General features: G+C 36.0%; 1 protein-coding gene across 2 annotated transcripts in view; it reads left to right on the top strand.

Moving 5' to 3' along the window:
* TMTC2 (transmembrane O-mannosyltransferase targeting cadherins 2) overlaps positions 1-18,632 on the top strand; it is a gene marked incomplete at its 5' end in the record, with an annotated part of 430,973 nt that overhangs the window by 191,597 nt on the left and 220,744 nt on the right. For both annotated transcript variants that reach the window (XM_080811368.1, XM_080811367.1), the window contains one exon: positions 9,681-10,509. In XM_080811368.1, the coding sequence (XP_080667494.1) occupies positions 9,681-10,509 (829 nt within the window). The remainder of the gene's footprint in view (positions 1-9,680; positions 10,510-18,632) is intronic.

Here is an 18,632-nt window from a genome sequence, read left to right as displayed (position 1 = left end):
TATATTTATCAGGATATATACAGATACTTTTTGATGTTTGAAATCAATGGAAAATATTATGCTGTGGTATAGAGTTAGCTTGAACAAATGAAAGAATTCCTTATAATCTAAAGTGCTGAAGAGATCACTAACATTAAAAAAAATATTTTTTTAAAAGGTTTTATCTATTTATTTGACACAGAGAGATAACAAGTAAGCAGAGAGGCAGGCAGAGAGAGAGAGAGAGAGGAGGAAGCAGGCTCCCCACTGAGCAGAGAACCCGATGTGGGGCTCAATCCCAGCACCCTGAGATCATGAACTGAGCCAAAGGCAGAGGCTTTAACCCACTAAGCCACCCAGGTGCCCCAGGAACACTAACATTTTTTATGCCCTTAATCTTTAAATTCTTTCCTCACAAAGACTAGATATACCCATCTATTGAACCTCTTTATATCTTTTGAAATACTAAACATTAAAATTCTTTTGTTTTGTTTATTTTGTTGGTATAGAAAAAAAAAGGTTTCTCATCTTGTATAAATGATAATTATTAATAAGGAAACCCATTTTTGTTCTTTGAAGGGAAACAAATACTCTGACAACTTGATGTGGGCAAAACTTTGATAAATCATATGAATATGTTCTAGAAACAATGTCTAATTATACTTTGAACCCTGCATTCCTTCCTGTCACTTTCAGAAATGTCAGAAATACATGCTTTTATATTCATGTTTTGGGGTAGTCTTCAAGGAGAACTGTTTTAGGAAGGGGGGCAGCTAGGAGAAATCCTATATTATTGATACAAGGAAAGCTTATGACTTCAGTGATGAATAGTGGATACAAAATAAAGGATGCTAGATTTTTGTTATGTCTGCATAGGCTTTTCTCTCAGTTATTCTTAAAACTTTCAGATACTGATTTTTATCTGCTTTATTATTACGACTCTACTATCATTGCCAAGGGCTTAATTTGGAATTAAATGAGCCTTATGCTTAAGAAATTTATTTTCATTAGTTTGCCAAAAAGTGAGTCTCATGATGATTTTAATACTCTAAGGCAGAATGTTTACATTTTTCTTTCATTGAGTCTAAAATATTCCTTTTCAGTTTCCTCTATGTCCTACAGAATCTTGAGATCAGAAGGCAATATTGAAGCTGCCACCACGAATGGCAGTTTTCCTTGAACAGTAGAGAGGGGAGCTGTTATAGTTGATTTTTGCTCTTCACTTGCTGTTCATGTGCTGTTTCTTTAGGCAAAGACTCTCATAGAAGAAAATAATGCACTGCAAGGCTTCTATAAAGGCATCACCGCTAGTTAATATGACAGTTCTTCTCATCAGATTTGCCTTCATATTTCAGGTGATGTGTGGAAAAGATTTTGATGTTTTACGGTAAATTTCATTTACCATTTTCCTATGGTAAATTTGCTCGTTATAGCTATGTTCTTTTACTCTGTTCGTGTGTCCAAAGACTCGAGATGAAATTGCCAACCATGAACTTGATACCCCTAGTTGACTTTTATTCTGTGATTTCTGTATCTGACAGTTCCAGAAAAATCCTTCTAAAATTTTGTAGTTAGGAATATGTGTATATATGTATATTCAGTGACATGGAAAGCTAATTTCCCTTTTAATGTTAAAGAACAACTTTTTAAAAATACAAAGAGCACATTTGTTCTTTTAGAAAAATTAGACTTTCATAAAGCTGATTTATATGATTTTACAGTGAATTAAAACATAAAGGAACCCTTTCTATTTAGTAATTGACATGAAATGTACCAGATAAGAATTCTTAGAGATGCAGTCATTTTCCCATTTTTAATTCTACTTTTGGAATGAAGTTGTAGTCAGGAACATGTTCTTCCAGAACATGTTACTGCCTTCATGTGTACTTTTCATGGAGAGGTATGGAGTTAGGCAGAAAATGTTGTTACATAATGGGGACAAGGCCAAGTTTCTGTATATGATGACAGTCAAGCTGGCCTTGGCATTGTGCAGTATTACTTCATTTGATCCTTTGTGTGGAGGATTGGGAGTGAGGATTTACCATAACAGGATTTAAAATGTGTGGGGGGCACCTGGGTGTCTCAGTCTGTTAAGTGCCCAACTCTTGATTTCAGCTTAGGTCATGATTTCGGGGTCCTGAGATTGAGCTCCTCCCTCGGGCTCCCTGCTCAGAATTTCTGCTGGAAATTCTCTCTTTCTCCCCACCCTCACCCCACCTTTTGCCCCCCTCCTGTTCATGCATGTGTATTCCCACTCTCTCAAATAAGTAAATAAATCTTGAAAAAAAAAAGTGCAAGATAATGATAGGTAAAAAAATTGACTTTTGGTTTGAGGGTCAGAGTTTAAGAATCATTTTCAAATGCCTAGGAATGTTAGGCTTTGTAGTAATCTCTGAGAATTCAAAGATGTGCCATTTGTTATATCCTAGTTTTAAAAGAGCATTTTGGGGTGATATTATCATAATTTTGTATCCCAACTGGGGTGCATTGTGTTTTTATCTAGTTTTCTTGCATATTTAATAGATCTTCTAGCAAAATTAAGGTAAGGATTATATAATTGTAAATAGATTGAATTGGGACATGGAAAAGTATTTTTTAATATTGAGAAAACTTAATTATAAAATAATAGCTACAATGAATACTAAATGTGGAAAAGTATATAAACTAATGGATACTTATGGGCCTATAACCAGAATTGGATTTGTTACCATTATTTGTATATATATTTGTTGCAAAATAATTATTTCCACCTGAGAAATATTAAGTTTATACAGAAAAGATTATCAAGCCATTTCTGGGTTTTATTTGATACATATTTTGGGACTATGAATAAATGGCAACCACTCATAAATTTGAAGCCAGCTTTATCTCTTCATCTCTATCTTTATCTCTTTCTTCATCATCTTTATCTCTTTATCTCTATCCATCCAGCTCCCTTCGTGCCCTGCCCTAGCAATTTCACATCATCTGATGTTCGGTGTAATTGTTTCTAGACTTGGGGGGGGGTGGGGGGGAACAGTTTTACAAACATATGTATGTAGTTATGAAAAATATATGGAATTTTTTCCTGAATGGCGTGTACAATTTTATAATATGAATATTTTGCAGCCTCAGTTTTTATGAGTCATGTTACTATCTAATGATCTGGTTCATTTGCATTAATTGCTATATAGTATTTTTTCGTGTTAGTATATATGTATACCTATATACGTAAATATATGTAGCTCTCCATATACTACATATGTAGTTTATATTGGTGGGTTATTCTTGTTACTTGCCTTTTAGATTCAGAACATATAGATATGCCATGATTTATTTTCATATTGCTTTAGTGAAATTTTTAGTGATTTATTTTTCTTCTTATAAACAATGCTACATTAAAAATCCTCATATTTATATCTAAGAGGTTTTGTCAGAGTCACTAATTCCAGATAACCAAATAATAGATGATACAAATTATTAATTTTCCTAAGTACTTCCAAATTTCTCACCAAACTGTTTAATTTATATTTTCTCAGTAGTAATAGTTCTTGTTACAACACAATTTTAGGGACTTTTATAGCCAATTCTTTTTCTCCCCAGTTTTCTTTTTTTTCACTTAGATTCATTTGAACTATGTTCTTTTTTTCATTTTCATTAACAAATGAATTATAATTGTTTATTATTGTCTTTTCTCTGGATTTCCCACCTATATTTTTAAATCTATTCTGTTAGATTATTTGTCTTCTGTGATTCATGTTTAGGAGACTGTTCCCCCCTCCCTTGGAAAAAATCCTTTGTCTTTTGTATATTGCAACAAGACTTGAATATTTCAACTCTGAATTATACTTATTACAGAGATCCCAATTCCTTTGTAGCCTGACCTCATGACACTCATTTATTATCCTAAGAAGTCAATTTGTCCCAGAGCCTCAGAGAAAGCATTATTTATGTTTCATTATGATTTATTCATTTAGAATGAGGAAAATATGCCTTAAAACTTTGTGAAATGAAAGCCAGAGTCCCACGGTATTTTCAGTGTCAGTGTTAAGAATTAGTCTTGTACAAATATGGGATGATTTCAGCTTTGGCTACATTAGGATCTCCTATGGAGATATTAGTCAGGCCAGGGCATTGGTATTTTTAGAAGCTCACAATTCATATTGATGGTCCTTGAAGTTTGAAAGCTATCTTTTAAGGCACTATGATTCTTTGCCTCCCAAAGTGTTTTTCTAGACAGACGAGAACATGCAAACTCCACGAGCAGGGTCTGTCCTCTCTCTGCTTACACGTATACATCCGGTGGCCAGTAGGAGAGTGCCTGCTGCATCCAGCTGTCTTAATGATATGCTCAATGGATTCATTATGTTTTCTCTATTAAACTGCAGTCATTTTCTAACGCTACCCATCAGAGTTTATCCTTCCATCAGGTTAAGCTTCCCAGACTTAGACTTCTCATCTTCTATGTGTGGATTTTTACTAGTTTTAACCTTCAGAACTCTCATGCCTCATCTCAACAAATACCTGTGCTGAATCAATTTGAAACACTAAGCCAAGAACAGCAACAACAACAAAATGCTGAGGCAAATTATGTAACTTGACTCCTTCTATTAACTCCATAAAAATTTATTCATCTGATTTAATCCACGAGTCAAAGCATACGATTTTTAAAAAAAATATTTAAAAATATTTTATTTATTTATTTGAGAGTGAGAGAGAGATTGAGAAGAGTGAGTGGGAGGAGGGGCAGAAGGAGAAGCAACCCCCACCCCTGCTGAGCAGGGAACCTGGTAAGGGACTGGATCCCAGGACCTTGGGATCATGACCTGAGCTGAAGGCAGACATTTAATAGACTGAGCCACCCAGGCACCCCTAGGGACTATGATTAATAAAAAAGACTTTCCATGCTTTCTTTTCTTTCACCTTATTTTTAAGGCTGTTACCACAGAAAAAATGAATGAGGTTAGAAGAGAGTTTTGGTTTTATCAGAATCCCACTTTATAGGTGACCATTTTAAACAAAATTCTATGAGAAGGCATTAAAGAGATTGAAAGTTGTGATTTCAAAGAAATCATAAAATACATAAAAAGTGGTAGCCAATCAGGAGGGCTTAGAAGCTCTTCCACTTTAAACATTTTAGCATCAATTTTCTTTTACCTGTTCATTCAATTTTCCTTTAACGGTGTCATTTATTTAGCCCGTATAGACCTTACCATTAAGTTAGAATGAGTGTATAAGAGCGTCTCAGTTCAGAACCTCAGTGTCTCTTGATCTTAGTTGTTCATCAGTTGTTTAAATGGGAGCTGTATGTGGAAATATTTTAAAATATAAAGTGTTTGTAAATTAATGACAGCATTTGATTATTCTTTTTCATTTTTATCATTTGCTCAGCCTTTAGACTTCTTTTATTTTATCACTGAATAGTTTTCATTAATCTTTATTTTGAAGTTTACTGAATTTAAATATTCTTGGAGTATGATAAAAATGAAAATCATTTTGATCACATCTTCACTCTTAATGCTTCATTTTGATAATTTATTAAAATTTAATACATTGCTAAAGATGCCTTTATTAAAAATTAATAAGGTAGTTTTGCCTTATGACATTTCTTTTTTTTTGTTTTGTTTTGTTTTGTTTTGTTTTTTGCCTTATGACATTTCTATTTTAAGAATAAAGTAGAGTTATGCAATGATTAAGGCTAACTTCTTCTGGAGTTTCATGGCTAGCAAAGAATCCTGATTACAGTTCCTGTCCCTGTGTGGTTCTCTTACTCCTTTGCTTTTTCTTCTTGACTGATGAGAGTTTTCTGTATTGCCTGTCCCTTCTCTCTCCTCACTCGCACCAGAAGACATGGGAATAGAATGGTCTCAGGTATACTTTGTATACTTAGTTACACTTAGTGGCAAAGTGGACTTTTGGTACACATCTTAACGTTGAGCTGTTTTTTCAAGATCAGTCTTTGTCATCCATGGTATCGTATTTCATTTATCTTTGCCAAATGACATGTTTCTCTCTAATGTAATCAAAGCATACTTAGTTATGTGATTGGTCCATCCAGTTATTACAACTCCTAATGTGCAGTTTTGTGTTTTGTGGGGTTTTTTCCTAAAATCAATGAATTTTAGGATTTTTGATGGGTAGAATTTCAGAAGAGCAAAGGAATGGCTTGCAAAAGGTATTTTTAGATAATATGGATTCTGAACCATTTTATTCTTCCAGAGAAGACCTGAAAATGAGAAATTAGTGATGACTAAACATATTACTCCCCTACCACTAAAAATTCCATGCAGCATTATGTGAAATACTTTTGAGTAAAAGACAGCCGCAGATGTTTTAAAACACTCAAGCAGTTAATTCTGTAAACTTAGCATTACCGTGATCTGATATTAACAATCCTATCTCTTAAAATTGTCATATTTTCCATCTGTTTGCTGTTTCTCAATTTACTTATTTTGAATTTTAAATTTCTAACCTCCTCTTCTTTACTTCATTTCTTTTATACCCAGACATATCCCATCTTTAAATATTTAAAAAATTTTTTTTAAAGAATTTATTTATTTATTTGACAGTCAGGGATCACAAGTAGGCAGAGAAGCAGGCAGAGAGAGAGGAGGAAGCAGGCTCCCCACTGAGCAGAGAGCCCGATGCAGGGCTTGATCCCAGGACCCTGGGATCATGACCCGAGCTGAAGGCAGAGGCTTTAACCCACTGAGCCAACCGGGTGCCCCTAAATATTTAAAATATTTTTCAAAATAATTTTGAAATTTAAGACATATCACATATATTTGAATATAATGAATATAAAAGACATATCACACATATCGCACACATGCACACATATACACACACACACACACATATACACCCCTCTATGAATTAGAATCTTCTCTGTAGAGGTGATAACTTCCAAGGTCTTAGAGTAAGATCCCATTAATGATTTTGAAAATTGGGAATAATGCGATTTGTGTTTAAAAGGGCTGGGTCACCAGTTAGGAGGAGACTATTGTGATAATCCAAGTGTGGGCATTTTGGATTCAAGTGGTGACAGAAGAGATGGTGAGAAATGGACAAATTTGGCATATATTTTGAAGAGGAAGTGAGAGGAGTTGGTAATAGATAGAATGGAGAGGAAGGGGAGGGGGCTGGGAAGAAGAAACTGGTTATATAGTTTTACCATCTTTGGTAGTGGTGATGACTAAAGGAGGAAGTGTTTAGTGTCGGGGGGTATGAAATCAAGCTTTGTGTTGGGTACTTTGAATTTGAGATACCTAAGCAAATATGTCCAATAGGCAATTGAATAAATGATTGTGGAGATAAAGGAAGGTTAAGGTGGAATCATTAGCATATATTAATATTTTTTTAAAATTACAGACCTTGCTCAGATCATTAGGTTAACAGTAGAGATGGAGTGGATGGTCCATGACCAGTTCTATGGCTTCCAGCAATGAACGGTGGGGTGAATGAAGAGTCAAAGAGCATCCAGTAGCAATTATATACAATACATAGAAACTGTTTTAATAGAAATTGTACATGCTCAAGATAATATTGCTCTTTGGACTTTTTAAAATGGAGAACTAATTGACATTTAGCATTTATTAGTTTCAGGTGCAACATGATGATTTGGTATATGTAGATATGTGAGATGATCACCACAGTAAGTGTAGTTGACATCCATGACACACAAATAAATTTTATTTTTTCTTGTGATAACAACTTTTAAGATATAATCTCTTAGCAACTTTCAAATATGTAATAGAGTATTGTTAGCTACAGTCGACATGATGTATATGACATTCCCAGGACTTACAACTCGAAGTTTGTACCTTGGCCATCTTCACCTCTTCACCCATTTTGACAACTCTCCCATCCCTGTCTCTGGCAACCACCCATCTGTTTTCTTTATGTAGGAGTTCGGGGTTTATGTTTTTTAAGATCCCACCTACAAGTGAGATCATACAGTGTTTGTCTTTCTCCAGTTGGCTTATTCCACATAACATCCTAGCCTTGGGGGTCCATCCACATTGTTGTAAATGGCAAGATTTCCTTCTTTTTTTGGTGTAGGCAAATAACATTCTATCAAAAATGTATAGCACATATTCTTTATCCTTAATACTATGCCTTGGCTATTATAAATAAGAAATGCTGCAATAAAAGTAGGGGTACAGATTTTTTTTGAGATAGTGACTTTGTTTATTTGCAGTTATGATCCAGAAATGGAACTGCTGGATCATAGGGTCATTCTATTTTTGAGGCAACTCCACACTGTTCTCCGTAGTAGCTGCACCAGTTTACCTTCCCACCAACAGTGCATGAGATTTCCCTTTTCTCCACATCCCCGCCAACACTTGTTATTTCTTATCTTTTTTGATTCTAGGTATACTAATAAGTGTGAGCGGATACCTCAGTGTGGTTTGGGTTTGCCTTTCCCTGATGATCAGTGATGTTAAGCACCTTTTCATGTACCTGTTTCTGTGTCTTCCCTGGAAAAATGGCTCTTCAGATCCTATGTCCACTTTTAATCAAATTATTATTTTTTCTTTTGAGTTGTATGAGTTTTTTAAATTGTATTTTGGGTATTAATCCCTTATCAAACATTTAATTTGCAAATCTCATTCAGCAGATTGCCTTTTCATTGTATTGATGATTTCCTTTGCTGTATGGAATTTTTTTATTAGTTTGATAAGAGTCCCATTTATGTATTTGTGCTTGTGTTGCCATCTGTGTTTTTTTTTTTTTCTAAACTAAATATTTGGCATATCCTTGAGGTTCCAAGCACCACTTTGAGTGTCACTAATGTATAATTCTTTACAATGTCAATATGTACAGTCAAAGATCACATTACCAAGGAATCATTAAAGTTAGGATGTAGTATCCATCCCTTCCCCTTCCACTTGCCTCTTTAGGACTTAAGATTGTTTGAGGTCACTCAGGTTGAAAGAGTTTGCCAGAAAATTCTCATTAACAGGAATGCCCTTTGGCCTTCCTCTCATAATTTTTTGTCTCTCTCTTAAAATAAGAAACCATGTTATCAAAGTCATTTTATTTTTAAAAAGTTGTCATCAGTGTGGAAAATTTGTGATTCACGAGGAGTGTTGTTAAATGTTCGATGTCACTGATGTCACTGACAGCATGGGGTAGCAGATGAAAGGCTGGTTGATAAATTCTGCAAGAAAATTCGAGACAATGAAATGTGGACTGGCATAGACATAGCTAAATGCTGTTACTTTGAGTCAAGCAGAATCCTGTCATACTCCATATTTGGGGGCATGCCTGATTTTGTTTTTCCTAGAATTTAAACCATAAAGTAAAGAGGATAGTTGTTTGGTGTCTATTCTATCTCATTTAGAGTGCTAAGTACCTTTATACAGTGGTCTCAGTTTAACCTGACACCAGTTCTGAGGGGGAAGTACATTCAGCCCATTTTACAGAGGTCAGAAGATTGAAACCTTTCCTTCTTGCTCTTTTAGAACCAGAAGAAAAAATGCCCATCAGAAGTTATATACAAAGTAGGCTTCCACAGTCAATGGTTTTTGTTTTTGTTTTCGGGTTAAGTTTTCCCTAAGCACGTTTAAAAGGAGACAGAAATAAAGCCATGTATTTAAGACCTATGTGGTTTTAACTGTTCCCTTCAAAAAGTGTCTCTTATGTCTAAATGTTAAGTGAAGTGTTCCCAGGCTGTATTGATGATGATCTTAATTTTTTCCCTTCTCTTTTGGTTTCAGAGGAAGAACTTGTCTCTTTTCCTCAGCATTAGTTTGTTAACTTTCTGGGGGACTTCCCTTTTGGGTGCCCGTTTGTACTGGATGGGAAACAAACCACCAAGCTTTTCCAACTCTGACAACCCAGCTGCAGATTCGGATAGCCTGTTGGCTCGAACGCTCACTTTCTTCTACTTGCCAACCAAGAACCTCTGGCTGTTGCTATGCCCAGACACACTCAGTTTTGATTGGTCAATGGATGCTGTGCCTCTGCTCAAAACGGTTTGTGATTGGAGAAACCTACACACTGTGGCCTTCTATATTGGACTCCTCCTCCTTGCCTACTATGGCTTGAAGAGCCCAAGCGTGGAAAGAGAATGCAATGGGAAATTTGTAACAAATGGCAAGCAGAATGCAAATGGACATAGCTGCCATTCAGATGTGGAGTACCGGAACTCAGAGATTAAGCCCAGCTTTGCATCCAAAGTAGAAAATGGCATTAAAAATCATGCATCACAGAGAACACAACTTCCTTCTACAGAGAACATTGTTGTTCTTTCTTTATCTTTGCTAATAATACCCTTTGTTCCTGCCACGAACCTGTTTTTCTATGTCGGCTTTGTAATTGCAGAGCGAGTATTGTATATTCCTAGTATGGGCTTCTGCCTCCTCATTACAGTGGGTGCCAGAGCCCTTTATGTCAAGGTCCAAAAGCGGTTTCTCAAGAGCTTGATTTTTTATGCCACAGCTACGTTAATTGTTTTCTATGGACTCAAGACTGCGATCAGGAATGGAGACTGGCAGAATGAGGAAATGCTGTATAGGTCAGGGATAAAAGTAAACCCAGCTAAAGGTAATATTTTATTTTATACTTTTGCCTGGACAGTTTACTCATTGTGCCATTTTATATCCTTACTTCTTGCCTTAAAACGCAGTATTCAGGAGGAAGGCGTCTTTTTCTGCACTCCCCGTATCTTTCTTTCATTTCATTTTTTAAGAGCTGAGCGGTACAACCAATTTAGAGATGTGCCCAGAATTCCGTATTTGAATCAGGGAAGTATATTCTGATGTTCCAGACTACATTTGTCTAGAGGAATTTGGAAGTTGTGCAAAAGCATTGACTGTCCTAAGAATTTAGAAAAATGCTTGGTTTCTGTCTTTTAAGTACAGGCACACACGTCATCTCTTTCATCATGTAATTAAAAGTCAGGCTATCCCACTTGAGGATATTTTAGCTTTGCTGTTTTCCAAGCATCGCCTGAGGAAATACCGTAAGACTTACACTGACATCTTTAAAAAGATTTGGAGGTGACGCTACCTCTGAATCTTGGAATCGTGTCTCTAGGTGTCAGTGTGTGCGCATACAAGTGTGAGTCACCCTCGGCTTTGCAGAGCCCTGGTAAGCTGGATGTTACCCATCCAGCTTCTTATGTAAGAGTTCTTTAGTCACGTAGGGAAATGCACTTCACTCTGCAGTAAGATTGATCATGTATTTCATTACTGGTTTTGATTTAGAAAACTACTTTAGCAAATCACAGAATCTATAGCCAGAATGAAAGTCTCCCTTAAAGCTTAAATGAACAGGCAGAAGCTGTTAAGGTGATTTCTCTGGTTTAGACAGTAAAATGATGATAGAAGCCAGGGAGCAATTAAGTGAAAGCTAGTGCACCTTTTAAGTGCAGAAATATATCACAGTAAATAGTGCCAGCTAGTCCTGTTCTTCATAAGCCTTTTCTTTTTCTTTTTTTAATAATTTATCTTTTACATTGTGGTTGTTCACACAGCATTTGAACTGGGCTGCTTCTACTTTTTCCAACACAACTGTGCACTGGTATTCAAATATGGGAAGTGTAAAACTGTTCCAAATGAATGGAGTGACCTGCTGATGGATATTGGGGTATATGTATGAAGATCTAGATACCCTAAAAGCAACTCTGGTATCTTTCTCCAGTTACCAATTAAGAGTTCAGCGAGCAGCTACTTATTTCTTTAAGCTAAGGAACTGATGGTTGGTACTTGTGACGTTGAATAGATTGCAGAGATTTTAATGGGAGTAGAAACATTAAAATTGAGCTAGTGCATAGCAAAGAATTCCTCAGTTCTTGTATAAAAGATCTTTATCATGTGGCTTTTGTAGGTAGTGACTGATCCACAGGTTAGTGAATTCATGAACCCCAATCTTGCTGTAAAAATGTTGCAATCATTTCTCACAGAATGCCTTTCAGTTGGTTTTTCTTCACTGGTAGATGAAAGTATGTAAAGCAAGGCTATGTTGCTAGTTTACTTTCCTGCTATTTAAAACAGATACATTGTAAAGAATTTTAAGGAAAAAAAATCCAGCATGTTAATTTCCTCACAAGGTGGTTCTGAGCATTTATTTAATTTATTGGTGAAGTTTCAGATTAAGCTACTATAACAAAGCCCCCTTCCCCCCCATAATGGTGACTTAAATAAGATAGAAGCTTTATTCTTTCATGTAACAATCTAAGTATGTGTAGCCCAGAGCTGATAAGATGGCGCCATGGGTTTTCAGGATCTGGCTCCTTTTCTTTTGTTCCCTTGCCATCTTGATAGTGTCACCCTGTCCATATGGTCTGAGATGGCTTATTATCACATCAGCACTTCAGCTCACAGGAAAAGAGAAAAAGAGCAAATGGTGGGTGTACCCATTCTCTTTAAGAGCATATCACGGAAATTGCACACACCATGTTTGCTCACAGACTCTTGGCCACACCTAGCTGCAAAGAAGGCTGGGAAATTTTATCTTAATTCTGAGAAGCCAAGTACTCAGCCACATTTTATTCCTCTTGAAAAAGAGGGCAGATACTCAGATGCTAGAATATAAGTAGCAGAATCTGTCCCCGCAGAGATAAGAAAGCATTTTGTAAACTCCTAGATATTGTCCAGATAAGTTTCTAGATATATTTGGCTATGATGCTTTTGGCAGTTATTATTCTGACTTTGATTCCGTTATTTTGCTGACATAGCTAAAATGCTTGATTCTTTCTTCATTCTTCCACTCAGTAAAACAATTATTATTATTATTTTTATTTATTTATTTATTTTTAAATTTTTATTTATTTATTTGACAAAGATCACAAGTAGGCAGAGAGGCAGGCAGAGAGAGGAGGAAGCAGGCTCCCCGCTGAGCAGAGAGCCCGATGCGGGGCTCGATCCCAGGACCCTGGGATCATGACCTGAGCTGAAGGCAGAGGCTTTAACCCACTGAGCCACCCAGGCGCCCCTCAGTAAAACAATTATTAAACATTTCTTTGGTTTCCGGTATATTTTCATGTCTCCTTCCTAATACTTAAGGAGTGCTATAGTATTTAGATGCTGCAAGTATTATTAGTTAAATGAATATATGACTGACTAATACTGTTAAGTCCCTGAAACATCAAAAATTAAATTCCTGAACCCTGCCCCGCCCCCTCAACCCCACCACCACCACCTGCACCCCTCCTGTATTTACAGCCTCTATTTACCATCTCAGTTGATGGCAACTCCATTTTCTTAGCAGCTCTGACCATTACTTTGGAGCCATCAACCTTCCCTTTTTCTTTAATACCTGACATCCATTTCATCAGCAAGGCCTCTTGACTCAGTCTTCAAAAATATGTCCAGAACTTGACTACTCTTTACCACCTCTAGTACTACCACTATGACCCATGGCACCGTCATCTTTTATGCCATTATTACTAAAAGCCTCTCAGTTGGCTTCCCTGCTTCTGTTTTTTCTTGCCTGTTAAGAGAAGGCATGCAGTAATAAATACATTGAGAAATAAATGTCAAAGTCACAGTCTTTGTAAAGAGCTTGTAATCAGTTTAGAGATAAGATGTGTATGCAATGAAGAAGATGAGAGTGTAAAATATTAAGCTGTTGATATATCAGGAACTGAGAGATACTTCATATTAAGAGGGATAGAATTGGAGATGGGGGTAGTTTTGGGTCCTGTGGCTGCCTTCTGTGCATGTGCTTTCATTCTGATCCGAGGCACAATTCTTAACATCTATGTTCCTCATTTTTTCTATTGGTAACATGTTAATAATAATTCTGGCTACGGTTACTTCCTTAGCAATTATGAAACTGGTGGTAATCTTCCTTAAGGTAAATTTTTCTTAGTCTGTTGTGTTATTTGAGTCTAGCAAAAGATTAGAAACCCTTTAAAGACAGTTCTTTGTAAGGTTGTCTGAGATTACAGTTATTTCATTGAGTTAGTTTTTTTTTTTTTTTTTTTTTTTTTCTTTTCTCCCCTCCTTTGAAAGCCTCTGCAAATTCTGGAGTACTTCAGTCTACCATGTGCTTTACCAGAATATGATTTTAAGCCTCATGAAGCATTATACATTAAAGCTGCTGCCTTCAGTAATGGGTCCTGTAGACAGCTGCCAGTCATTAACTGATTGGATGCAAATGATGATGGGTAAAGCCTATCATAGTGACTGTGCTGCTAATTTATGGTTTAAATCTGGATAGTGGAGAAATGATAGCTGATTTGGACTATGTAAACCACGAGTCCTATCTCATTATGTGGTTGATAATGTCAGGAAAATACTAGACATAGTTGATTACTGTAGTTTGCTGATTTCACAATGACTCTTTGCATTTTTGTGCTTAGGAAAGAGGAAATTTTCTCTGATGACTACTTTAATGAGCAAGCCACATAATATTTGAAAGTGTATGTGTGTGTGTTTAAAACAACATATTTTGTGAGCCATATTGATTAGTATCTGCTTGAAAAAAAAAAAAGCATTTTTTAGTTCATTAGAAGTGGTTAAATGTATGATCACTCTTCTGGCCTCTGGCTTTCTCTAAATCTCCACATCTTTGGCTCCCTATAGAACCGAGCACCATTGATCTCTGCTACTCTGGCTTTCAAAGCACCTCACAATTTTCATTATCTTTCATTTTCCATAGCTCTCTCTTCTACAGGTTTGCCTCCTTCCTAAATTGATTCATTCTTCAAGGTTCTGTCCAAAGATTGCCTTTCCTTTCCTTTTTTTTTTTTTTTAAAGATTTTATTTATTTATTTGACAGAGATCACAAGTAGGCAGAGAGGCAGGCAGAGAGAGAGGGGGAGGCAGGCTCCCCGCTGAGCAGAGAGCCTGATGCGGGGCTCGATCCCAGGACCCTGGGATCATGACCCAAGCCGAAGGCAGAGGCTTTAACCCACTGAGCTACCACGGCGCCCCTTTATTTTCCTTTCTGTTAAGATTCTAAAACACTTCCTGGTATAGAGTGGGGGTTGTGTGTGTCAATAAACATGTTATTGAATTTCTAAGTTATTTTCCCCCGTGACCTCATATCTGTGTGGAACTTCTCCACCTGGATGATTTGCCAGTATCTCAAACTCATCACCATCTTCCCTAAAACCAACTACTTGCCAACTTCCTTATGAATTAAGGTCATAAGCACAGACCAGCAAACTGATTATAAAGAAACAGATCAGTGAGCACATAAACATAAAAAAGAATGATAGCCTATAGGTGGCATATCTGGTATGCCGTAAGATATTTAAAAATTTTAAAGTTACAGTTCAAAAATCAAAGCATTTTTTAGAGTACTTGGTTTATTAACTATCATTTTGTTTTAAGAACATATGACTGTGATTTTTAATTAAGCAGGGTTAATCTAAGGAAAACTTATTAAACAACAAAGTTTATTTTAATGCCTGTTTCTAATGTAAATATGTGAAATGATACAAAAGATGTATATTTAATAATGCACATATTTGAAACTCTAAAGGGGATTGCCCAAGCATTCTATGTTCATTTCCTCCTTCTGCAAATGACAGTTATGGCCCATTTTGATACAAAGAACAGAGAAAGTAGTTGTTGCAGCCATGCAAGGCTTGGCAATTTTTCTTTCATCCGGATTTGTGTAAAACTGATAGTTGTGTTTCAACCTCACATAGTTTCAGATTTCAAGAAACAAGTATGTTGAAGGAGTAGCATTTTATGTAGGAAACAACTCATAATTTAAGTGAAATCCAAACCTTCAAGTCATGTGAAACTTGACTAATTCGTTGTAGATTTTATGGTCTGAGTTTTTGTTTACGTCTAGTTGAGCGTCTTCAGCAGTGGTGAGCTGCTAGCATTTAAGCAGCTAGCAATGAAATTGTATAGTAAAGTTCATTGTATTTCCTAGATAACTCATTATGTTGCTTCTGAAGTAAGATGACAATTTTTCAAAAGCATTCAAATTTTTATAAAAAATAGAATTTGGCAGTAAAGTCAGGAAGGGCAACCAGTGTGGCATTTAACTAAGACTGGCTGGCCTAGGTTAAAAAGTTGTAAAATATGGACTTTTTTTTTTTTTTTTTTTTTAAATCAGAGAGATATGGTTGGAGTGAGGTAGCTAAAGACACCAGTCGAGGCTGTTGGGAAGAAAAATCCTACAGAGTTGAATCAGCCCTCCATGGGGTAAAGAGAAATTCTGTATTGCTTAATCTCAGTTCATCTCTTCTCTTCTGATTAGAAAAATAAAATATAAAATAATGGGGCTGATGAGAATAAAATGAAAATGTTTCATTAGCTCAACTAGACTCAAGTATTTTAAAAAAATAAGTATGTTAAACTGTTCAATTAGGGGCCCTCTTTAAACATTTGAGTTTAAAGAAATCAACTATGGTCGCTTTTCAGTTGGTATGGAATACTCCCAGAAGTTCAAAAGCATCAGGTTTCCTTGACTCTGCGAATGGAGTGGCATATAAATCTTTTCTTTTGTTCCAGCTCTAATGACTACAAATACAGTTGTTTGGGGAAAAAATATTGGACCACAACATGAAGCAGGTGACTTACTGCTTACCCTGTCTTTACAATTATCCATAACAAAACTTTTGAATCTTTATGGGATTTCGAAAACCCTCAAACCTAAAATTAGCATTGTCTTAGATTGAATGTATTTACCGGTGGTTCTGTTTCAAAGGAATTAAAATTTGCATATGATTAAAACAAGTATGACGTTAAATTATTCTGATTTCCATATTATATTTTGGGTTTGATTCTTAAAATGCTTAACATTTTTTGTTTTTCTTTTATTATATATATAAAGTATATCAGGAGAAATGTATATATACACATCATATTTGTACCATTTAGAGAATACCACTGAAACAAATAGACATTTTGCAGCTGAGGAAAAAATTATACCAGTATCTTTGAAGACCTTCCCTGATAACTCTCCTTATTTCAGTTTTGTTTCTTATAAGTACTTGGTTTTATTTTGTTCTAGAACCTCTGCTACAATGTTAAAACAGCAGTGAAGACAGCAGATTTTTTTACCCCATTCTTGCCTTGAAAAGAATGTTTTTAATATTTCACCATTAATTATGTGCATTTTACAGGTTTTTCTGTAGATGCTTTTATTTGTAGAGTTTTCATCTTGATTCTAGTTTAAGATTTGTTTTCAGGAATTAATATTGATAGTGATACAGATTTTCCCCCACTCAATCGGTTAATTTGATGGTTTATATTAGTAGATTTCCTAATCAACCTACTTTGCATTCCTGGAGTAAACCCAGGAATTGCTTATAATGTATTATCATTTTTATATTTTTCTAAATTTGTTTTTACCCACATTCCTGAGTGAGATTGGCAGTTCTGATCTTATGGTATCATATTCTGGTTTCAAAATCAATTAACCTTTCAGACGTAGTTTGGGAGTATACCTCTTTTGTGTTTCCTGAAGGATTTTATATAAAATCAGAGTTACCTCTTTTTTCTATAATTGGTAGAATTTACCTGCAAACCTTGCTGGTCTTAATTTTTTTCTATTGATTTAATTTCTTTCATGATTTTGGGAACATTATGATTTACTTTTGGATCAATTTCAGTAAATTTTTCCCCCCTGGATTGTGTTCAATTTAACCAGTTTCAAATTTATTTGCACCAAGCTATACATAATGTTCTCACAGTATCTCTTTTGAAATCTCTGTTTCAACTGTACTTTAAAACATATTTGAGACACTTTGAGCAACAGATGTAGGTTTGCCCCAAACTTTGTGAAGGTGGATTTATGTATAGGAAATCACAGGGGACTTTTTTTTTTTTTTTTTTTTTTAATTTTTTTATTTTAATAAACATATAATGTATTTTTATCCCCAGGGGTACAGGTCTGTGAATCGTCTGGTTTACACATTTCACAGCACTCATCATAGCCCATACCCTCCCCAATGTCCATTTCCCCACCACCCTCTCCCGTCCCCCTTCCCCCCCGCAACCCTCAGTCTGTTTCTTGAGATTGAGTCTTTTATGGTTTGTCTCCCTCCCAATCCCATCTTTTCATTTTTTCTTTTCCTACCTCCCCCCAAACCCCCCCACCTTGCATCTCCACTTCCTCATATCAAAGAGATCATATGATAGTTATATTTCTCCGATTGACTTATTTCGCTAAGCATGATACCCTCTAGTTCCATCCACGTCGTCGCAAATGGCAAGATTTCATGTCTTTTGATGGCTGCATAGTATTCCATTGTGTATATATACCACATCTTCTTTATCCATTCATCTGTTGATGGACATCTAGGCGCTTTCCACAGTTTGGCTATTGTGGACATTGCTGCTATAAACATTCGGGTGCACGTGCCCCTTCGGAGCACCACGTTTGTATCTTTAGGATATATACCCAGGAGTGCAATTGCTGGGTCATAGGGTAGCTCTATTTTCAGTTTTTTGAGGAACCTCCACACTGTTTTCCAGAGTGGTTGCACCAGCTTACATTCCCACCAACAGTGTAGGAGGGTTCCCCTCTCTCCGCATCCTCGCCAGCATCTGTCATTTCTTGACTTGTTAATTTTAGCCATTCTGACTGGTGTGAGGTGGTATCTCATTGTGGTTTTGATTTGTATTTCCCTGATGCCGAGTGATGTGGAGCATTTTTTCATGTGTCTGTTGGCCATCTGGATGTCTTCCTTGCAGAAATGTCTGTTCATGTCCTCTTCCCATTTCTTGACTGGATTATTTGTTCTTTGGGTATTG

This window comes from Martes martes (genome assembly GCF_963455335.1).
Source record: "Martes martes genome assembly, chromosome: 8".
In the NCBI taxonomy this organism is placed as follows: domain Eukaryota; kingdom Metazoa; phylum Chordata; class Mammalia; order Carnivora; family Mustelidae; genus Martes; species Martes martes.
This window is presented reverse-complemented; position numbering and strand designations above follow the sequence as displayed.